This window comes from Bos mutus, chromosome 3, assembly GCF_027580195.1.
Source record: "Bos mutus isolate GX-2022 chromosome 3, NWIPB_WYAK_1.1, whole genome shotgun sequence".
NCBI lineage: Eukaryota > Metazoa > Chordata > Mammalia > Artiodactyla > Bovidae > Bos > Bos mutus.
This window is the reverse complement of record NC_091619.1, coordinates 104,448,146-104,472,115: the sequence shown is the minus strand read 5'-3', so window position 1 is coordinate 104,472,115 and position 23,970 is coordinate 104,448,146. Positions and strand designations below refer to the sequence as shown.

The following is a 23,970-nucleotide window of genomic DNA, read 5'->3' as shown; positions in this document are numbered from 1 at the left end:
CTTCCCATTTGAGAAATAAAAGGTCTTTGCAAATTTTTCCTGTAAAGGGCCAGATAGTAAATATTTTAGGTCTTGCAGGTGACCTGTTTCTGTGGCAGTTGTTCATCTCTGCTGTAGAAACATGAAAGCAGCCATACACAGCATATAAACAAATGGTTGTAGACATGTTGCAGTAAAACTTTATTTACAAAACCAGATGACAGGCAGGTCTGGCTTGGGGAGTGTAGATGACCAACCCCTCATCTCGAGAGGTGGTTTTCTTCTTGTTAAACTCCAAGTTAATTGATTCTTTTTTGTAAGTCAGTGAGAGAAAAAGTTAAAGATTCTGAGATGTATTTGAGCTGAGGATTCTCCTGCCCCCAACACTGTTGTTTCTTTTGAATTACCTTTAAGATAATATCAGATAATGCTCACGCTGGTTTATCCACCCTCTGCTATAGCTATTCCTTTCAAATTCTTTCTGAAGTCAGAGCAGAAGTAGAGATGTTGCCTCCTATTCCAGCCTCTTCCTTTTCCCCAGTCTTAGGAGGTACAGACCTAAATGTTGTCTGTGGTCAGGTTTCCCTTGTATGCATCCTTGCCCCTCTTTATCTTGCAAGAGTTGACTTGCCTTCTTCTTTTGCACCCTTTAATCTAAATACACCGGTGGAGGAATGAGTAGCAGACTTTGTTCACTGACAAGAGTTTTGAAAGAAGCAAGGGTGAGAAAAATTCCTATGACATAGTATGAAATATAAGAACACAGAGCACCCCCTATATTGGTGTCCTTGCCTGGTTATGAATTACATGAATTCCATTATGGGAAGAGAGCCAGTCTAAGCCTCATTTTCCTAGTGAGTTTCCCGAATCCATGTGTTCACAGACAAGGAAGTGTAGTCATATGATAAATATGCAAGTAGTTCTGCAAGCCCGCTTTGCAGGGTTGCTGACTGCTCCCAATTTCAAAGTGATAGACGCACAGATATCTTACTTGTTTTTATGGTTTTTTAATTGCACCCAGTATAACGTGGGTAGTGATTACTAAAAGTTTGTGGGAATATTGCATGCTTTTTAATTGTCTAAAAGCAGATAAATTCTAGTGTTTAGGCAGTTTTTTACTGCTTTATCTGACTGTAATCCTTTACAGTTTTAAAATGTATAAAATGTTCAACATTTTTGTACAGTTTTAAATGTATAATATGTATAACTATTTAAAAGTCAAACTTTAGTGAGCCACTAAGAAATTGAATATTTTCTCATTTCTGGTTTACCAGTATCTCAGGGCTAGACAAACACAAATAGTTATTTGCACCTAATAAAATACAATTAGATCTATCTCAGACCAAAAATTCATGCTATACTTTCCAAAGTATAGCATTTTTTCACAGCTACTTGGGATTAGCAGTGCTATAATTCTGTTAATATAAATAATGGAAAGTGTAGTGCATTTAGAAATCAGTGGTTGATTTAATTTATTGTTCCTTTAATTATAGTTAAAGGAAACCTAGCTATAATATGTGAGGACTCTGGAGAGGCCAGAAGTGAGAGAGACTTCCATTGTGGGTTGGCCCTAGAAATAATCAGTGTTGCTTTTAAAAATACAGGAAATTAACCTCTGTTTGATTATGTTGATTCTTTGATTAGAACCACCAGTTTCTGCTTCTGTAGAGAATTGGAAGTTTCTTTCCTCTTTTCTTCCTTTCCTCATCTCCCTTAGGACTTGAAACAGCCCATGGCTGAGAGGAAATCCCAACTGGATGCACTTGCCTTTGATATTCAGTTCTTGATCTCCGAGCACGCCCAGGACTTGTCTCCTCAGCAGAACCGGCAGATGCTGAGGCTTCTGAATGAACTGCAGAGGTCCTTCCAGGACCTTGTAGAAGAGACTACAGCTCAGGGGAATGCCTTGCGGGACCGTCTTCAACAGATGGAGCAGGCTGCCCAGGTCAAGGTCAGACTGAACCAGCGGCTGGGCTCAGTTGGTCCCTGGGATGTCCTCTGTCTTTGGGTTTTCTGGCCAGACTCCATCTGTCATGGTTCCAGGAGCCTGCGTTTACCAATTTTGATTGGTCCAGGCCAGTTTGGTTCTGGTCCTGGAGACAGCTGTTGTGACTGTCTTTCTTGCTGTGTTTTTGGTTTTATGTATGCATGTGAGAGAATATGTGTGTTTACGTGTGTGTGCATGTGCAAGGTCTTTTCTTCTTAGTTAGACTTTACTGTAACTGTGTCTCATTGCCTCTGACTTTCAAATGAGAATTTTATCCCCAGCCTGTATTTCCCCTACTCTCCTTCAGTATTCTTTTGAGGGCTGTTAGGAGCAGTTAGATACTCTGAGCTCTTGAGAAGAACAGTCCTGAAGTTAGTTTTATACTGGGGCTTTTCAGATGATAACAGTAAGGTTCCTTGACCACCTTCAGACAGCTGACAAAAAGATTTTTATCAGAATCATATGAATTCTTTAGCACCTTTGAAAATTATTATTTTCTGGCACCTTTCTTCACACTATTGTGTCTAGTGCTTATTCAGCTGTGGAAAACTGTGTGTAGAAGCACTGTTGATAAACTGCAGGAAGCCAGGATAATCATCTCCCCACCTTCTATCACAAGCCTCTTCTTGTAGAACTCAGCATAATTGCATGGTAACATCATAACCTTAGAATACCAAGAATGATGCTTATGCCATTCTTCTGGATGAATAATAAATTGAAATTCACCAGGATAGTATTAGAATTGTTATCACCAGTAAAACTGTCTCAGTGTCTCTTTTATTAAATACTGTGCATAGTAGAATTGAGCTTTTGAGTCAGGCTTAAAGGGTATTTAGTGAAGTCTGTATGTCCCTTGTTACTGCTTAGTTGTTTCAACTGTATTAAAATTGAAGTAAGATAGTAATGAAATATGATAGGTTACCTCTACATCTGGAAATTTGCAGTGTCCTCACTTGGATTTTATACAGCTTGGTGTAGCTTATGGATAATTAATGTAATAGCAAAGGTCTGGGCCACCTTAAGATACAGCCCACATCCAGAGTAGGCCCCTGAGCTGCAGAAGATGGTCCAGTTGCATGTGAACATTCTCTTTAAGCGTGTAATTAATTCCACGACATTTATTAACCTTGTTATTGTCAGAAATGCTCTCCTTTTCTCTATATTTGCCCTGAATGCATGTGTTTGTCTACGTGTTAACTTGTTTGCTTTGCTTTTTTCAGATTCAGTCTGCACCCATCCTAACCCATGAAGATCCTGTTTTACAGCTGAAGAGCTCTTAGGAGTTCTCTTCCAGAGCCTTTCTATTTGTCCTAAAGCGGGGGAGAGAGGGCCAATTTGGGCACCTGTTTGTAAGTGCAGGTGACTCCAAATGCCATCAGAAGGTAGAAACTGGTGGAAAATGGTCTTAGAAGGATGATCAGGAGAACACATCATGCTCAATTGCTCAGTCAGGTGCTTTGGTGTCATGTGACTGAGAGGTCTGGAAAAGGATCAGGCACAGAAGCAAATCCCTGCTCCCCTCGGGCCGGCTTTTCTCTTGGCTATTGGTGTAGACCCCTGAAGAACAGAGCCCATTGCTATTCTTGGCCACTTCCCTTCTTCTCAAAATAGCCAAGCCCCTCACGCCTGGCAAGTAATCATTCCATTTAATGGGTGTCTGCATTCGTGAGACATTTGATTTATATAAAGTCAGATTAATTATTAAGAAGCTCAATTAGCTTATAAATTATCCAGTTTCTTGATTTTTCCTCCTAGTCCAGTCCTTCTAATTTTCCATATTATGACTTCATATGTAGTGTATCATCCAGTTCCTGTAGAAGTGATCAGAACCTATCATTTATTATCATATGCAGTATCATCTATGGATTTTAAGCATCTAACCTCTTTCTTCTCCATTTGCATGGATAATAAGCAGTCTGGCAAAGGAACTTCCAAACCAAAACCTCAGAGCATTCTCACCTGAAATCACTCCTAACTGTAATTCAGGCCATAGATCTAGACCAATAGACTGTCCAAATGAGGGGAACTTTCTGAATATGATTTCTGTGCCTTTTCCTGCTCTAGTCTCCCACCAACTTTTCCATCCTTGTGATATAACCTTCCTGTTTTACATTTCAGGGAGTTATCTTATATTTATAAAATGAGAATCATTAATTATCTCTTGGCCCCTTTGCATTTTAATTAGACCCTGCAGAAACAACAAAATACCTGTCACCAGAAACTGGAGGATCTTTGCAGCTGGGTGGGACAGGCAGAAAGAGCATTGGCTGGCCATCAGGGTAGAGCCACCCAGCAGGATCTCTCTGCTTTGCAGAAGAACCAAAGTGACCTGAAGGTCAGTAAGAGTTAACTCACTTTTTTCATTCCTTCAGCAGGTAGTTAGAAAGGCTTGCTATGTGCCAGGCCTAGTGCCAGCAACATAATGGTTAAATATCCCTGCTCTCATGAAGCTTATAGTGTCGTGGAAGAGACAGACTTTACACAGATAATCACAAAAATGAGCATATAATGTATTCACTATTATATCTATAAAGGAAACATTACATAAGAACATATAACAGACGCAATCTTGACTTACATTTCAGAAGATTCCTTTAAAGAAGTGTCACTTAAACTGAGAATCGAAGGATACATAGGGGTTGATGCATGAAGGGGTGGGAGGAGGAAGAAGACGCGCCAGGCAGACGCCTGCACATCCGTCTAAGGTGGAATTGCAATCAAGCACAGTACTTAAGAATTGGAAAAAAGCTAGTTTGACTGTACTGCACAGAACAAAAGGAAGATTAGTGAACGATAAGCCTGAGGAGGAGGCAGGACCCAGATCACGCTGGGTCTTGTAGGCTACATGAGGGTTCAGCAGTGATAACCAAGAGACTTACAAAGGACCAGCCAGGTCTCAACACTGTTAGAGTCCCATTGTCAGCTCTGCTTTACAGAAGAATGATCTCTTTAAGGATAAGTCATTGCAAAACAAAAATCGTATTTGTGGGCATTTTCCTTTTATATCTTCACTAAATATCTTCTTAGAAATTTAAATTTTTCTTAAAAAATTAAATATTTTTAGAAGCTTCTTAATTAAAAAGCATTGAAAATTTTATTATCTGCATTGGTTTAGGCATAAACCTGAGCAAATTATAGTCAGGGACATATGTCCATTGCAGATAATGTCATTCTAGTCATTCCATCTTCATGCTGTTGAGAGGTCTTAGAAGTGCTAAAGTTGAAGCCTCTGCTATCCTGTTTTTGTGTGTTAAGGATTTACAGGATGACATTCAGAATCACGCTACCTCATTTGCCAGTGTTGTCAAAGACACTGAAGGGTTCCTGGAAGAGAACCAGACTAAATTGAGTCCCGATGAGCTGACAGCTCTCCAGGAGAAACTTCATCAGGCTAAGGAGCAGTATGAAGCTCTCCAGGAAAGGACAAAGCTGGCCCAGAAGGAGCTGGAGGAAGTGGTAACCTCAGCCTTACAGCAGGAGACTGAAAAGGTAACCAGACTGCTATGATGCTTGGTATTTTTCAAAAAACATTTGGTACCTACACAAATAAAAGCTGATGGCCTTCAAGAGAGCATAGGATTGAGGAAAAGGGCTCATTCAGGAGCTGATTTATGAGTTGATATTTATTTTTATAAGAAACATTCTGAAGGACTTTAAGTCAGGAATAGTTGATTAAAAGTTCATATTCCAAATCACCGTCACCATCATCATCATCTTTGGGGAAAAAGCACAGGGCATATTTTTAACATGAATCTAGACTAGTGATCCGGAGAAGGCAATGGCACCCCACTCCAGTACTCTTGCCTGGAAAACCCCATGGACGGAGGAGCCTGGTAGGCTGCAGTCCATGGGGTCGCTAAGTTGGACACGACTGAGCAACTTCACTTTCCCTTTTCACTTTCATGCATTGGAGAAGGAAATGGCAACCCACTCCAGTGTTCTTGCCTGGAGAATCCCAGGGACGGGGGAGCCTGGTGGGCTGCAGTCCATGGGGTCGCACAGAGTCGGACACGACTGAAGCGACTTAGCAGCAGCAGCAGCAGCCTGGTGATCCAAGGGTGCTAATGAAGACACCTGGGCAGTCTTAATGGGCTTCAAGTTCTCCTCAAGCTGCCATTACCGTTTCAGTGGGAAATCATGGCACTGGGATAAACTAAACAGAAGGTGAAATCTCATGGTCTTCTGCACCCCACTGGCAAACTGAATTAGAGTTCTTTGTCTGGCTGTGAACTTGTACACTAATGAGGGCGGTAGAGAATGTGGAAAAGAGAAGTGCGTTACCTGAAGATGAATTCTGAAATACATGTACATATCACTTAGCATAACCTGTTGTATTAATAAAATACTGAAGATTCAGAAAATAGAATTTGAGAGGCAAGTTTCAGAATTCAGTGCTCTGCTTGGCAGAGGAAAAGGATGGGAATGGTCTGTGATTTCTTTAAGGACAAGCTGCCAGGTAATTGAGTGTAATTGTGCTCTTTTTTTATCCTACCAAGCTAGTGTATAACTTCTGCATACCTAGCAAGGATTCTGTAAAACCTGGAGGGTTGCCAGGACAAAATCACCACTTAATAGAGCCTTTTCAAATCCTGGGATTCGAATCCTTTGTTAAAAGTGATGAGATATAGATCAAATTTAGGGATCATTTTAAGTGATTATTTTTCAACAGAGTTAGAAAGAAGATGCTTGTTTTTCTTTGTGGGTGCAAAGACTGTTTATACCCAGCCTTAAAGTTTCTCTCTCTCTCTTTTTTTTTGACCTAAACATCTTTCCCTTTACTTAACCTTTGGTCATATGGTAGCTGAGTATTTAAGGCCTTCTCACTAGACTCCCCCTGTGGCTTTCAGAGTAAAGCAGCAAAGGAACTGGCAGAGAACAGGAGGAAGATCGATGCTCTCTTGGACTGGGTGACCTCAGTGGGATCATCGGAAGGACAGATGGAGCAGCTCTCAGGCAACCTGGAGAAAGGAGCCTTGGATACCACTGATGGTCACGCTGGGCTGAATGAAGCCCCAGAGAAGCTGGACAAGCAGTGTGAGAAGTTGAAGGTGAGCACGTTAGCTTGTTCTCACAATGCTGGGTGAATCTGTCCTGCCCTAAGTCCAGTGAGAACTTCTCAGTTCATATCTCTGATTTCTCAGCAGCCTTAACACCCTTGACCACTCCCCTGGAAATAGTTCCCCCCTTGTTTCCATAGCACTGTCTTCCCTGATAATTCTCCCTTTCCTCTGGCCAGCTTCTGAAACACACTGATGCACTTCCAAGTTGTAGCCTCATCTTAATCATTTAGAATATACTTTCCTTAGGTAATCTCATCCACCCATGACACTTCACTTCCTGTTACTAGTGATCTCCATGTATTTATTTGTCTTGAGCCTGAATGCCTGTCTTGAGTATATAAATCCTTCTCTCTGCAGCTTGGAACCACAAGCACCTCAACCTGAGAAATGGACCTCCTGTTTTCTAAAGTACCTCTCCCCCAAATGTTCTTCCTAAATTCCCACTGACTTGCCCGACTAAAATATCACCCTAGATTCCTTCCCCTCCCTCCCTCTCCCATTTTGAATCAGTCATCAAATCCCGTGCTTCTTGTATCTCTCAAAGACATCACACTTTTTATCTCTATCGAGGTATTATTACAGTTCAGACTACTATCAGCTTTCCCTTGTGTTATAGTAGCTTCTATTGGTTTCCTTGCCTCTTGACTTTTACCCTCAAGTCCATTCCCACACTACTAAGTGAGCTTTCTTTTTTTTTTTTTTTAGTGAGCTTTCTTAAATGCTGTCTTTCTGCTTAACTCTTTTAATGGTTCCCTGATCCTCTCAAGAAATCATTTCTTACTTTTCTCTACCCATTTATTCCTTTAGCAATTATCGAGAACCCACTGTATGACAGGCATTGGAGATAAACCAGTAAACCAACCAGATCCATCACCTCCAAGATATTAACTGGCATATGCAGGCATATTATAGTGCATGATGAAAAGACTATTATATATTTAGGGAACTTAGAAAACACATGGGTCCCATGTGTTAGTAGTGACACCTTTATAGCAAATAAAATTGGCTTAGCTGGAATGCTTCTGTTGAACAGCCTGTGTGGGCCATTGCCTTACTTTGTATTCATAGAATTTCTGCCTCTTGCAACCTATTTCCTGCGCTTGGCAGATCCGCTGCAGTGTGTACCCTAAAGCCGTGGCAGTCTTAGCACAGAGCAGAAATGGTGCTGCTGTCACAGGGGCTCCCTGATCCTGCCTGCTGGCAGCTCCATCCTAGCTGGGAAGGGAGCCACCTTACCTTGGGTGGATGAGCGTGGGGACATCTTGTGGTACACAGACAAGCTGTAGTGCTGCCCCTCCTTCTCTTTCAGCCAGATACATTTGTCACCCCAGCTTCCCTGAGATGGCATCAGAAGCTGAAGCCATCAGGTTGCCACTGTCCTTCTCTAGGGAGATGCATTCAAGGTACAGATAGTCAAGAACACTTCCTAAGCACCCACTGTCTTCTGTTAGCCTCGGCAAGAACATTTTAGGAACAAAACAAAGCAGCCACAACTGTCCTCAAAGAACCTATGTTCCCTTTCTTAAATAGAAGGGTCCACGTGCCCATACGTAAACAGAGCACACACAAGTGCAGACTCCCTGTACCGTCTGTACCACGCAGAAGGGCAGTTTATGCTTACTAATACGCAAATTGCTTATCTGAGAAACTAGTTTCCCAAGATATTTTCTAGTAGGAACACTCTTCAAGGATATGTGAGTGACATGTTTCACAGCTTAGCATTTGCAGATGACCTGTTCTATGCTGTCACATGTATGACTTGTGAAGACTGTTCACTCCTTCCATCAGTGTGGGTAGTTTTGTTGGCCACTTGTACCGTCTCTTTGACCTGGGGTAGTTTAGGGAAGAGACTCCAGTTCTAGTCACAGTTTGTCCCATGATTATCTACATGGCTTCTGTTAAGACATACAACACCTTTTTGGCACTCACTCATCCCCTCTTTGATACGGGAATTATATGGTCCACCTGCACTACAGATGGTGGCGCAAGTCAGATGAGATAACACACGATAGCTGTCAGATCCTAGGGAAATCCGTTCACCTGGGATTAGCATATGGCATAATACCTAGCAATTCAGAGAGAGTGGTGATATCTGAGCAGCTGGAAAAGTGGCCTATTGAGATCTCTCCCTACTTCCGGCTGTAGACATAACCAAGTCACTGTGGTATCCCTACTGATAGTCCTCTGTTTGGGGGGATTTTTTTTGCCAGGCTCGTCACCAAGAATTGCTGTCTCAGCAGCAGAATTTCATCCTGGCTACGCAGTCAGCCCAGGCCTTCCTGGACCAGCACGGCCACAGCCTCACACCCGAGGAGCAACAGCTGCTGCAGGAGAAGCTCGGAGAGCTGAAGGAGCAGTATGCGACTTCCCTGGCCCAGTCGGAGGCAGAACTGAAGCAGGTGCAAATGCTGCGGGACGAGCTGCAGAAGTTTCTGCAGGACCATCGGGAGTTTGAGAACTGGCTGGAGCGATCTGAGAAAGAGCTGGAGAGCATGCATCAGGGAGGCAGCAGCCCCGAGGCCCTTCCCGCCCTGCTGAAGCGGCAGGGGAGCTTCTCGGAGGATGTCATTTCCCACAAAGGAGACCTGCGGTTTGTGACGATCTCAGGACAGAAGGTCTTGGACACAGGAAACAGCCTCGATGATGGCAGGGAAGCGTCAGCAACCGGAACCTTAGTGAAGGCCAAGCTGAAAGACGCGACAGAAAGATACAGCACTCTCCATGCAGAGGTATGGGCGAGGCATCTGGCGGCCCCCTGGTGCAGCAGTCCTGGCAGCCCTCACACAGCCGTGGGTGGTTTCTGCAGCTTACAGTAAGAACCTCAGGACACAGTGAGCAAGTGGACTTGCAGAACATCTTTATGAGCCTCTGGGGAAAAAAAAACGTGGAAGCCCAGGGGCTTATGCTCGACCTGAGCTAGGGGTATGTCTTACTCCAGTGGTGAAGGTGGGAGTGATCGCCTCCCTGTATTTTGACCAGCAGGCGTTGACTCCCAAGAGACAGAGCACAGGGAAACTTAAACCAAATATATAGTCTTCATTCCTGGACACAACATTTAGGGTAAAGCTTCATCTTCCGCCCTATCAAAGAACTTCCTTTAGCTCCTAAGATACAGAATCCACTTAGTTCTTTTTACCTGTCTTATGTTTTTGCCAACATCTTCAATGCTCCCAAAGGGAAAATGTTTTGTACCTTTGAGCCCCACCTTTGCCTGCAGCTTGATGTGTATTTCATCAGTAGCCTGTCATACAACTCACTGTGTCTTCCCCGGTATATAGTAAAGTTGGGGTGGATAGTATGGGTCAAACAATCAGGACCCACTTGTAGAAAATGGTTGCTCCCATCTACCTGGGAGGCTCACCTGTCCTTACCTGCAGTCACAGTCAGGTCCCTGGAGCACAGGCAGGCCTCTTTGGACTTGCCTGGGAGGCTGCTGCCCCTGGCCTGACCTGCTTTGGTCTGCTTTCCCTTCTTTCCCTGGCACAGTGTACACGCCTGGGCACTCACCTGAACATGCTGCTAGGCCAGTATCAGCAGTTTCAGAGCAGCGCTGACAGCCTGCAGGCCTGGATGAAAGCTTGCGAGGCCAGTGTGAAGAAGCTCCTCTCAGACACGGTTGCCTCTGACCCGGGGGTCCTGCAACAGCAGTTTGCAACCACAAAGGTGAGCCAGGGCACGGGCTCTTGTTCCCCACAGCTCAGAGCACCCCCAAAGCAAAGCAAGTACTTGCAGAGGTGAAAGGCAGGGGTCGGGATGCCTTGGACAATATCTGATTCCTGAACACTATATTCTGACATCTGTGGCTGTGGATAAACAGAATTATTCTACATAGCTGCCCAGTAGCTCTTGATCCTAGAAACCAGCTTTGATTACTTCACTCTAATGGTTTTCTTTTGTCCTTTTTCATGGACAAGCAGCAGTTGCAGGAGGAATTGGCTGAGCACCAAGTACCTGTAGAAAAACTCCAAAAAGTAGCTCATGACCTCATGGAAATTGAAGGGGAGCCAGCCCCCGACCGCAAGCATGTTCAAGAAACTACAGGTATGAAATGGCCAGAGCGCTCCCCTACCACCAAGGGTTCCCCTCTGTTCTGTGGTATCTCACACCGTTGTGTACAAGCATCTGTGCTGCTGGTGAGGAGCTGCGGATCCAAGCACAAAGAGCTAACCCTCTAATGAACTTGAATCTCACACCATAGGAGGCCTTCGTGGCCCGGCTTCACCCCTTTTTCCGCAGACACTCGCCTTCCTACCACACCCGACTTCCTTTCCCAAATGAGCTAGTCATTTCCTCGTTGCTTTCCTCCTGAAGTTTGTCCTGTTTCTCAGCTGCTAACATTTATCACGGAGAAGGCGATGGCACCCCACTCCAGTACTCTTGCCTGGAAAATCCCGTGGACGGGTGCTTACTGTGCATGATGAAATCTTGCTCCTGCTTCTAGATGTAACCAGGAAGTTTCTTCCTTGGTAAACTCCTGTCACCACCCCGACCCCCACCCCCAAGAAGTAAAAGATAAATAACTTTTCCTTCTGGCTTCTCTAGTACAGTACTCCTAGTACCAATATAGCACTTGTGATTTTATTTTTATGGTTAATTGATATGCCTTCCACTACCTACACTCTCTTTTAGAGTTTTAAGGTTTGTGGAAGGCAGGGACTTTATCATAATAATCTTTAGTCCTCAGCACTGAGCACAATTTTTGGCACTTAGTAGGTGCTAAATATACAATGCTTATTGAGTTTGGTTCAAATAGTGATGTATTTCAGCTTATTCTGTTTGCCTTGATGTCCATTGTTATAATAACTAACATGTACAATTTAAATACATTTTTTAAAAAGTGCAACAGAAAAGTTGTCTTCACTTTTTCTTGTCATGGCCTTGATTTTCCAGATTCCATACTCAGCCATTTCCAACACCTCTCCAGCAGCCTGGCGGAGCGCTCTGCTCTGCTGCAGAAGGCAATTGCCCAGTCTCAGAGTGTCCAGGAAAGCCTGGACAGCTTGTTGCAGTCCATCAGAGAAGTGGAAAATAACCTGGAAGAGGAGCAGGTGGTGTCGCTGTCATCAGGAGTCGTCCAGGAGGCCCTGGCCACTAACATGGTGAGACTCGTGCCCCAGGAGTCAGCAGAGAGGGTATATTTGCCACCTACCATAGTGGCATCGTTTTGGAAAAGTATCAGGAAAAGAATGTATTTCCATGAGTATTCTAATAGACTTAGAGATGATGGCTAATCAATGCAAAGGTATGTCCGCTCAATTTCCAAACCATTGGTAAACTTGAGGGAGAGTGGTAATAGCAAAGTCATCGGTGGCCTGGGGTGGAGAAGAAAGGGTATCGATGATGTTCTGAAGGTTCAGTTGCAGTCCTTCAAGCCTCTTTGAGGAGGTGAGCATGTGGTTACTAGAAGTTTATTAGTCTGTGGCTCAGATGTCCCAGAATAAGTGAGCCAGGAGCTGACAGATATGCTCTTGATGACAGAAATTGAAGCAGGACATTGCTCGGCAGAAGAGCAGCTTGGAGGCCACCCGTGATATGGTGACCCAATTCATGGAGACAGCAGACAGCACCACGGCCGCTGTGCTGCAGGGCAAACTGGCTGAGGTGAGCCAGCGCTTCGAACAGCTCTGTCTACAGCAGCAAGAAAAGGAGAGCTCCCTAAAGAAGCTTCTGCCCCAGGCAGAGATGTTTGAACATCTCTCTGAGAAGCTGCAGCAATTCATGGAAAACAAAAGTCGGCTGCTGGCCTCTGGGAATCAGCCAGATCAGGATATTGCACATTTCTTCCAACAGATTCAGGTGAGACTTTATCTGCCAGATTGGTGGAATAAAGGGGAAGGAAGGGCAAGGAAAAACAAATGTTTACTAAGCACATGTTAGTCAGTATACTGGAAACTTGACCTGTACTGTCTAAAAGAATTCTCACAGCTATCCTGTAAACTTCATATTGTTTGTTCAGTTTTAAAAAACACAGCCTAGCTTTAGTTTTCACTCATAGCATGTGTTCAGCCCAGATCAGCAGGGATACTTAGCTCACCATAATCAGTCTTTCAAGTTGATGGAAACTTCATCCTGACATATGTTTTCATGATTACTACTGCAAGGGGAAGATCAGATCAGATCAGTCGCTCAGTCGTGTCCGACTCTTTGCGACCCCATGAATCGCAGCACGCCAGGCCTCCCTGTCCATCACCATCTCCCGGAGTTCACTGAGACTCACGTCCATCGAGTCGGTGATGCCATCCAGCCATCTCATCCTCTGTCATCCCCTTCTCCTCCTGCCCCCAATCCCTCCCAGCATCAGAGTCTTTTCCAATGAGTCAACTCTTCGAATGAGGTGGCCAAAGTACTGGAGTTTCAGAGCACATACCATATCCATTTACATTTTATTAGTCAAAGCAAGTTTCACACGATCATACCTGACTTTCAAAGTGGGTAGAGAAGTGTAATCCTACCATACAGCTAGTAGGCAGAGCTGAAAATACTACCTTCCACAGATACAGATGTGTATCTAGGAGTAGAATTGCTGGATCACAGTATATGCCTGCACTTAATTTGATCAAGTAGTGGCTAACTTGAGCTCCAGAATGGCTGCAGCTGCCCACCTACCACCTGTACTACCTTAGCGTTGCCATATGTCCGCATCACTACCTTGGGTTTATCCAGCTATGTAACCTTTTCCATACTGTACTGTGAGCTCATTGTTTTGTTTGGTTTGCTCTCCTCACTTTTTGCTTTTTGTTTTGAAAATTTTTCAATTTCTAGAAAAGTAAAAGGAATAGTACAATAAACACTTGCATACTTTTCATCTCGATCTACCAATTGCTGTTTTCTTTCTCTTTATAAATGTATAAAAGAGTGTCACTATGGGGTCCCATACTCATTATCATTATTGTTCTTTTTTATATTCAAGCAATTTCCCATTTTTGGTCAATGAGAGCCCCTTTAGGCTGTCTCCTGGTATCTTTCTGACATGTCCCCACCAGTATATTAGTACTGTCTTACTTTCTGGCACAGTGTGTATGGTCACCTTGTAATTTCCCTGTCCCATACCTGAAATCACCTATTTCTCCAAGGAAGCCTGTTTTTACTGGAGAATTATATTTAGACATCAAAATCCAGATACTGCATGAGCCACCAGGATGCCAATGCTTCTAGGTCCTTTCAGTGGGTAGGATTAGGAAATCTTTCTCTCTCTCTCTCTTTTTCTGTGATCTATTTTTATTTTATTTTTAATTTTTTAATTGAAATATAGTTGATTTACAACGTTGTGCCAGTCTCGGCTACACAGCAGAGAGACTTGGTTATAGACGTTCTCTTTTTAATATCTATTACGGCTTATCACAGGATATGGAATCTAGTTCCCTGCGCTGTACAGTGGGGCCTTGTTGCCTGTCCATTCTACATGTGATAGTTCGCATCTGCTAATCCCAGGCTCCCAGGCCTTCCCTCCCCCACCCCACGTCCCCTTGGCAGCCACAAGTCTGTGCTCTGTGTCTGTGAGTCTTTTCTGTTTTGTAGGTAAGTTCATTTGTGCCGTACTTTCTCACAGTTGTCTTTTGTCTTTCCTTAGGATGTTTTTTGCTCATGTAAAATTTTTTGTTAAATTTTTACACAGTAGATTTTATCCGTTTTTTTTAATTGAAATAATATAGTTGACATACAGTATTATGTTAGTTTCAAGTGTTCAACATAGTGGCTCAACATCTCAATACAGTATGAAATGATTACCATGATAGGGCTAGTAAACATCTGTCCCCACTCAGAGTTATTGCAGTGTCATCGACCATATTCCTTATGCTATATGTTATATCCCTGTGATTTAAATTTATTTTATTACTAGAAGTTTACGCCTCTTAATTCTCTTCACCTGTTTCTGCCATTCTCCCACCCTTCTTCCCTCTAACAACCACCTGTTTGTATTTATGAATCTGTTTTCATTTTTGTTTGTTCCCTTGTTTTGTTTTTGAGATTTCACATATAAATGAGATCAACAGTATTTGTCTTTCTCCATCCGCTTTATTTCCTTTAGCATCATACACTCTAGATATATCCATGTTGTCACAAATGGCAAGATTTCATGCTTTGTGGCTGAGTAACATTCCTCTGAGTGTGTTTGTGTGTGTGTATCACATCTTCTTTATCCGTGTATATTCTGGGCTTTCTGTAGTGTTCCGTTGATGTATATGTCTTTGTGTGTGTGTGCGCCAGTACCATAGTGTTTTGATGACTTTGTAGTATAGTTGTAGTAACTTTATAGGATAGTTTGAGACTAGAGGTATCACTCTTTCATTGAAGATGTATTTTTAGTCATAGTTTGGAAGCCTTTTGCCATATTCAGGTTATGATGAACTGTACCTCCATGGTTTCTTTTTTTCTCCTCTCTTTTTAAAATTCTAATACTTTAACAATTCAAGTTTATTCTGAAGTATATATGAAGTATGAATTCAAGTTTATGTTTTCCCAAATTTCTATCTAGTTGTTACCCATGTCATTTATTTGAAAAATCTGTATTTACCCCAGTAATTTGAGAATCTGTCTTTATCATATACAAAATGTCATATGTATTCAATTCTGTTTCTTGATTTTGTATTCTATTTCACTGGTCTTTCTGTTAACATTCTAGAGGATTTATGGTATGTTTTACTATCTGGTAAGGCTGATCTCCCCCATGTTTTTCTTTTTTAGGATTTTTCATAGCTATAATTGTACGTTTATTTTTCCATGTGAACACTTGGATCAACTTTATCAGTCTTAGAGGAAAATGTTGGTCACATTTTATTCGGGTCACATTACTTCACTTATTCACAGCATGTGTGTGCATACGTACACACATACACATACACACGTCTTTACGGACATTTTTCCATTTTTACAGGTCGGCTTTCATGTCATTCAGACATGTTTTAAAATTTTATTTGTAAAGGTTCTGTACATTTCTTATTAGTTGATTCCTAAAATTGTACCTTTTATGCTGCTATTGTGTTATTCTTGATTTTAGTATGTTGAGTTTATATTCTTCTCCCTTCTTGGATTACTTCACTTTTCACTCTGGTTATATTGTTGATTCTCTGAGATTTTACAAATATACTTTCATGTAATCTGCAAATATAGTTTTATCTCTTCTTTTCAAATGATTATGCCACAAAATGTGTTTTCTTACCCAATTGCATTGGCCAATATCTTCAATACAGTGTTAAATAACAGTAAAGAGTTTATTTACCTGTTTTAAAGAATAGACAGACTATGAAAGCTTAGAGAAGTTTAATAGCTTAAGATCATAGACTAGTAAGCGACACAGCCATGACTGAATTTCACATCTTTTCTACACCAGAAACTTATATTCTTTTATTCTGTCATGCTGCCTCTGGATTCTTCAAAGATTTGTTTAAAGGAGACGAGGCTTCTCTCTGATTTCCAGCCGCTCTCAAGTGGATTGGAGAAATCCTACATATTTTATGTTTTGATCTAGCAGTCAACACAGTGAAATGCTCAATTCTTGTTCCCTCTTTTTCTTTTCTTCAATGTTTTTATTTTTGACTGTCCTAGGGCTTCACTGCTGCATGTGGGCTTTCTCTAGTGGCAGCAAGTGAGGGCTACTCTCTAGTTGCGGTGCATGGGTTTCTCACTGTGCCGTCTTCTCTTGTTGAGAGCATGGGCCCTAGGGTGCACGGGCTCAGTAGTTGCAATTGTCAAGGGCTCTAGAGCACAGGCTCAGTAGTTGTGGCACATGGGCTTAGTTGCCCTTGGGCATGTGGAATCTTCCCAAATCAGGGATCAAACCCATGCCTCCTGCATTGGCAAGTGATTCCCAGCCACTGGACCACCAGGGAAGTCCTTGTTCCCTCTTTTTCTACAGATTAGAGAGAATGTATCCCAGCTTTAATCTAGATACCTTTCATTCTTTTAGAGTCTTAAGTATTTATAAAGATCAGAGGACTGAATACAGTTCCTGTTTGCTTGACAGGAGCTCAATTTGGAAATGGAAGACCAACAGGAGAATCTGGATACTCTTGAGCACCTAGTCACTGACCTGAGCTCCTGTGGCTTTGCTCTGGACCTGTCCCAGCACCAACACAGGGTGCAGAACCTCAAAAAGGACTTCTCAGAGCTACAGAAGACAATTAAAGAAAGGTGAGTTTTCATATATGTGTCAGTGTCATGGAGCTAATTTGTTCTTGCTGTTGAATGAAATGACTTCTCCTTTACCAGCAAAGATAGCATCAAAATTCTGATACTGAGCTGTAAAGGATTGGAAAATGCCTCTTTGAGACAAAGCTACTCAGTCTGCGTAATACTTAGTGGTCTTTCTGTTAGTAAATAGTGAATTCGTTCTCAGTAATGGGGCTCACTTCCCCCTCTGTACGAGGGAAAGCCCAAGTCACATGGACCAAACAGAACAAATCTGAGACAGCAAGAAGGATTGTGGTAGGATTAGAAATAACGAGAAAAAATGGAAGAGCGTTCACAGACGTAACTAGAGGTTATTTGGCACTCACATTGCTGGTTTTGACCACATTTCAGTTGCTATGATGGAGGAGTTTCTGGATTCTTCTTTGAAGGCAAACATGGGAATGTGTGACAGAGATGGCTGATTTCAGGTTATTGGCTCACTATTGAAAAGCTCTAATTCCCTCAGAAAGCCTCATGTGGGTTTAAAAGTTTGATAAGACTTTTCTTGGTTTAGCTATAAATATCTCGATTTGACTAGAGGAAAGCAGTTGCTCAAATCACCACTGTGAGCAGCAGGTTATTTAGTGCAGGCGAAGGGGATAGGACACAGGCCAAGCAGGTTTTGTCTTTCTTTCCCTCTGCGGAGGGCCTTTAGCTGTATGAAGAACCAGGATCTCTGGTCTGAAGTCTAACAGATGTGACCATTTCCAAAACTTAATTTCAAAATTGAATTCTTTCTCCTTGATTTATTTGACTCATGGGTGTGCTTAGCCCAACTTCTCTGAGCCTTTGTTTTGGCAACTTCCTTGCTAAAGGAATTAGCATGTGAATTGGGCCTTAAAAGAGTCAAAGACCTAAAAAGTAGCAGAGCTGGACTTGAGATCCAAAGCCTGCATTCTTTCCATTGTATCACAGTACCTAAATAGCAGGCTGCCTTTAGTTTTTCTCACTTTCACTTTAGCCTCGAGTAAGATTGAAGACTCCTTTCCCCAGAAATGTCCAAACAAGGGCAACGGATTCCTCAGTTTGATGCTCTCCTACATAATATGTGGTTGTTTAGCCAGAGCTGCCATGGAAAAGATTATGAGATGGGAAGGCCCTGTTAGGAAATTGATGCCTAGAGTCCTAGAATGAACCTAGTTTTAGTTCAAGTTGACTTCTTTACAAAGCTTCGTCTGGCAAGTAACAAAATGTCTCCCTTGACAGAGAGGAAGATGCGTCATCTTGCCAGGAGCAATTAGATGAATTCCGGAAGCTGGTTAGGATTTTCCAGAAATGGCTGAAGGAAACTGAAGGGAATATTCCACCTGCAGAGACTTTCATGAGTACTAAAGAGCTGGAAAAGCAGATTGAACACCTGAAGGTAGGTGAACAAAAGGATCTCCAGGAGTCGGGCTAGGCAGCAGTTTGGAAGCTTATATGTACTCATTTCAATCTGTGGTGGGGGAGTGGTGTGAGAAACCGAAGTTATCCATCTGTATCAGAACAGCAGTGCCTGCATGCTCTTCATGTGAGTTCCGCCTACCCCTGTCCAAGCACTGAGTACCAAAACATTCCTATTAAAAAAAAAAAAATCTGGGAATGATATCTATAAAGTTTCAGCTCTTTAGGGGGATGACTGTCATGCTGTGGTAAGTCATAGGAAAGATGGTCATCAGAGTCCAGTCTTGAGAAGCTTACACTCTCATCGTGTGTTTGAGAATTAGACAGTTATATGGGAGCAAGTGACCAGACATGTCATCACAAAATTGAGAGAATTTCTCCATAACTAATTAAGGGAAAGTTAGAGTCAGTTGGTGGGAAGATACCGACAAGGGTAATATCCACCTTTCTCCCATCTGCTGCAAAATCTCTTCTCTGCTATCTTGATTCATTGTCATCAGCTCTATTTGCACCTCTGATATGTTTCTTATTTGTATTGAAACCAGCCTCCACCTAACTCTCATGCATTTGTCCTTATTTTCTTAGTAAAACAGGATTTATCCTGAATAGATGAAAGAGAAGAGTTTGATTGTTTTCACAGAGAGGGTGCTAGGAGCATTTGCTGTGGAGAGTTCCCTAGGACAGAGGTTCCCTGATTTCTTGGTTCATGGTGCCCTTTATGTTTCAAGACGTTTTTCATGGCACCTCAAGGCCAGAAAAAACAAAACCTAAAAAACCTCACTTGCTAAGTGGTCAGAACCAAACAGCTTAACAGTAGTTGTTCACATGGTGTCCAACAGATGTCACTGTTTTTCCCTCAAAAATTTAAAATATCCTATGAGTCAGTGCACAGTTTGAGAACTGTGGCTCTTTGGAATCAAGAGTGACTAATTAAAGAACTGACAAGGTTAAGTTTGAAGTTCGGCGCATGAGCTTGCCAGATGTTCATGGCTCTGTGTCTTTCTCTGCTGCTGCTCTGCAGCTTTAAGTCAAAAGCAAACTATGTAGGAATTCCGTGCGGAGGAAGGGGTTGAAGCCTAGGATCGTGTCCTTTCTGGGAAAGGAGTAAAATTCTACTTCTATAGCAGGCAGTTCACAGCTTAGAGACTACATTACCAGACACTTTTGTCTTAGAGCAGATGTCATTGTTTCGTAATGGCTTTCTGTGATGGTTAGAGCTCTGACTTCAAACCCAATATAAAGTTCCCCTGAAAATGCAAAGTGTAGTCTATGATTCTGGGTATTTCTCTACATCTCAGTATCTAGCACCTCATCTTACCTTCCAACAGCATTTCCTTTCTGTTCTTTACATGCATAGCGTTCCCTTTGTCCACCTGGCAAACTCTTTATCTTAATGCCAAGCTTTCCTCCTTTCAGGCAGTTAGATGTGTCTCTTTTTGTGTGCTTAGAGTCTAGTGGCTCTCCATATTTCTGTAACATCACTTATCGCATTATAATTGATAATCTGAGCTGTTGGTTTAGGAACTGTGTCATAATCCTATTTTGTATCCCCAGCATTTGGCATGATGCCTGGTGTATAATAAATGCTCAAAAACAAAATTCATTTTGCTTGATAAATGAATGAATGAATGAATGAGAAGGTCTTGAGTCTTCCAGGATATCATTCTCCTTGGCTGGCTAAATCAAGTTCTTGAAATGACTGAAAAAGTGAAAATGGTTACTTAATGCTTATCAAAACTTTGGGGAGTTTATGTAGAACAGGTGTCCATCATTATGAGGAAAAGCCTCCAAATATTACATTCTGCTATTTTGTTCTTTAAACAGGATCTCCTAGATGACTGGACAAGTAAGGGGACTTTGGTAGAGGAAATCAATTGTAAAGGTACTTCTTTAGAAAATCTCATCATGGAGATCACAGCACCTGATTCTCAAGCCAAGACCGGTGAGTGCAGGCTCTTGAAAAAGTATTGAATAAACATCATTCTTTCCTTTGGCCTTTGATGATGGCCCCTTGTTTAATGAAAGTTAGAATCAAGGTTGGATATGAGAACAAAGGAGGCTTCACAAAGGAGGCAGTCTTCCCCTCAACCTGATCTGTTTTCCCTTTGCTTTGTAACATTGCTCCATTCTACAGAATCTCTTCCCATGATGGGAGAAAGTAAAGGGACTAGTTGGCCCACATAGAACTGACAAATGAACATGGAAGGATTAAAATAGGATTTTCCATCTTGAGGAATTTCCCTCTTCTAAATATGTGAATAGCGTGGCTATTGATTAACTTTAAATTGGAATCAGCAGTATAAGCATAACTTGGGAGAGGCTAGGTTTTTAGGAATCAGCATTGATACACCAGAAACTGGCACACTTATTGGAAGTACATACAAAGAGTGTGCCCAGATGTATGAATAGTCTCTGCCTACAAATTAAGTCTTTCAGACAAATGCATCCTGAGCTCACAGTCACTTGCTGGTTGTTAACTGGGATCTCCTAGATTTTATTACCAGACTGTGTTAATGCACTCCCATAGTCCCTTAAATAGTAAGAGCGAAGTTTGCTTTCTTTTTTCCCCCTGAGAATGGCTAGGTTCCTTTTGTATCCTAAAGTTTTAAAGATGTCTTGGAATAACCTAGAAGTGATAGCATTTCAGAGAATCGGTGACTTTTATTTTCTAACACTTAAACTTCTAAGTTCAGTGACTTTTGTGACATCACCCAGCAAACTTTTTCTATAAAGGACTGTAAATATTTTAGGCTTGTGGGCCATATGGTCTCTGTCACACTACATGTCTTTGCCATTGTAGCACAAAAGCAGGCATAAACAATATATAAATGAATGGGTGTGGCTATGTTCTAGTAAAACTTTGTATACAGAAACAGGTGGAGGGACAGATTTGCTGGTGAACTAATGCTTTCTGACTCCTGAAATGGATCAGTGACTGTTCAAACTCTTTTACTTGCATCTATTTAAAAATTAAATCTCCTATAGAACTATACTCTATAAAACAAAAATATTTTGGTGGCATAAATTTCCCTTATAAGTGAATTTATAGCATTTATATATTATGAGATCCATCAATTCATCAATGAGTAGTGAGGTTGTCTTAGTAAATATAGAGATTTGAAGGAAAGAAAAGAATGTTTGAATGACTGCTTTATTATTTGATTATTTCTCCTTTTATTTCTTGGTTGCACTGTATCAAAAAAATACACTTCACACAGATAAATAGCTGCAAATGATGGCAAAAGTTTTTAAAAGTTCACTTTACTATATGAAGTGTTGAGTTCTGTTATTACACAGTTCTACCTGATGAGAGCCTGCTTTGAGCCTTTTTATCATTTTATGTAATACACATGTGCTATAGATGTTTTCCTTTGTATATGAGTGGATATGTGTCAGATTGAATATTTTAAAGAGTTAGAGAAGAACTACAATTTTTCCCATCAGTGACCCTCAGAAAGGAGTTAAATGTATGCACAGAGGTGCAGGAGCTCCTTTATTCTCCCCAAAAAGCAGCATAATTGACTGTATCTACTGGGTTAATGTGGTGTTCACCATGATAGAACGTGCATGTTTTACTGCCATTTCTAAGTACTTAGAAATATATGCTGAATCTTAAAGGTAAACCAAACATTTACAGAGTCCCTAAGGCTCCTTTTTAGTTATTTTGAAAACCAGTGTGAAGATCACTACCCTGAGTACTTTTTTTTTTTTTTCTAATTTTATTTTATTTTTAAACTTTACATAATTGTATTAGTTTTGCCAAATATCAAAATGAATCCGCCACAGGTATACATGTGTTCCCCATCCTGAACTACCCTGAGTACTTTTAAAGTTCTCTTCCATCTTTGAAAACGCGTGAATGTTCTGGTTCCTTACGTTTGTGAGCTCTTTTGGCTTCATAAAGTGCTTTCACATCCACTGCCTCACTACCTCTCACCTGTAACCCCATGAAAGCTGACAAGATTATCTTCATATCCCAGAGAAGATACTGAAGTCTGTCCACAGATTAAGGCTCACGTACTGAGTTAGTGACAATCTTGTCTAGACTGTCTTCTTCAAATTACTAGTCCAGTTTCTTTTTAGCCCTCACCACACTGGAGTGGAGTCTGATCTTTGTGTTTGATCTATTTTTTAATTGAAAATACAATAATTTTAACATTTAAAAATTTTGCAATCACTGTTTTCTAATATAACCTCACACATAACTTTTTCCACAGTGAAATTAGTACATGTGAGAGTCTTAGTCAGCTCTTGGAATGTTACATTATGTCATGACTGTTCTTCACATTTCTTTATAATCTTTGTAATTGCATGATCTGGTTTTTACTTATTTGGGATACTCCTGAAATGTAAGGAATCAACTTGGAGAGAATATAGGTCAAATTGTGGTAATTAGAAACAGAACCAGCGACCCTAAACAGAATTTATGGGAATGTTTATGAGCCAGATTTATTGGCACTTAGAATTTCTGTTTTCTGGTGGGGGAAGGGGAGCAGAAAGTCATGGGAAAAAAAAAAAAAAAGACAGGGAATCTTTTGAAACAATATAAGAAGGGCTTGCTTTTATGTCTTTACTAAAAGAATGCTGCTTTTTATGTCCTTAATTGTACTTACTGTTTATTTTTATTATGGTGAACAACATTGATGTTAAAGTCGAACCTTTTTGGCTATATTATAAATCCTCATTCCAAAGTATGTCAGATATTAGTCTCAAGACTTAGTCACTCTGCTAATACTTGCTTCACAAAATTAGGGCAGAGTCCAAAGAATTCAAATTGGAGATTTAAGAAGGGAATCTGGATTTCCTCTAGAAAGGATTAGTAATCCTTACTGCTAAGGAGCTGAATCACCCCTAGTGACACTGTTGCCTGGCAGCTAAAATGATTTGTCTCTTTCCATGAGTATGTTGTCTTGTGCTGTGTTAACTTCCTGATGCCTGAGCTTACAGTGAGTGCCAAAGAATAAACTCGGTGCCTGTATGTATTCCTAACACGTTTTGTCTCGCCCTGTTTGTCTCTCTGTCCTTCTGCTCAGGTTCCATACTGCCCTCTGTAGGAAGCTCTGTAGGCAGTGTAAACGGATACCACACCTGCAAAGGTGAGAATGCCATTTCAACAGTGCCTCTTTGTTGGGTGTGTTAGGACAGTGTTTGTGTTTGCATCTGTGTGTGTTTCCATATGTGTGGAAAGACTGCTGCTAGGATGGGTTGTAAGCGTGAGAATCTGGGGAGAAGTAGCCGTGATGCCTCTTTGTTGCTAGCTAAAGGCTAAACCGATTGGCAGCCAGTGAAATAAAGGTACAAGCAAATAAACTGGACCACTAGATAAGACCAATAGGGAAAGACTTGGAAGAAAATGTATGCAAATCTTTGAATTATAAAGAAGTTATACTA

General features: G+C 41.5%; 1 protein-coding gene across 18 annotated transcripts in view; it reads left to right on the top strand.

The window, feature by feature from the left end:
- Positions 1 to 23,970, top strand: part of MACF1 (microtubule actin crosslinking factor 1) — a 337,029-nt gene that overhangs the window by 220,004 nt on the left and 93,055 nt on the right. For 15 of the 18 annotated variants that reach the window (XM_070368374.1, XM_070368377.1, XM_070368369.1 and 12 more), the window contains 13 exons: positions 1,697 to 1,930; positions 4,152 to 4,301; positions 5,222 to 5,455; positions 6,814 to 7,014; positions 9,237 to 9,755; positions 10,513 to 10,689; positions 10,944 to 11,067; positions 11,917 to 12,125; positions 12,505 to 12,822; positions 16,991 to 17,157; positions 18,403 to 18,559; positions 20,404 to 20,521; positions 23,613 to 23,675. In XM_070368374.1, the coding sequence (XP_070224475.1) occupies positions 1,697 to 1,930; positions 4,152 to 4,301; positions 5,222 to 5,455; positions 6,814 to 7,014; positions 9,237 to 9,755; positions 10,513 to 10,689; positions 10,944 to 11,067; positions 11,917 to 12,125; positions 12,505 to 12,822; positions 16,991 to 17,157; positions 18,403 to 18,559; positions 20,404 to 20,521; positions 23,613 to 23,675 (2,671 nt within the window). The remainder of the gene's footprint in view (positions 1 to 1,696; positions 1,931 to 4,151; positions 4,302 to 5,221; positions 5,456 to 6,813; positions 7,015 to 9,236; positions 9,756 to 10,512; positions 10,690 to 10,943; positions 11,068 to 11,916; positions 12,126 to 12,504; positions 12,823 to 16,990; positions 17,158 to 18,402; positions 18,560 to 20,403; positions 20,522 to 23,612; positions 23,676 to 23,970) is intronic. The other 3 variants (XM_070368362.1, XM_070368378.1, XM_070368375.1) reach the window with 2 other exon arrangements.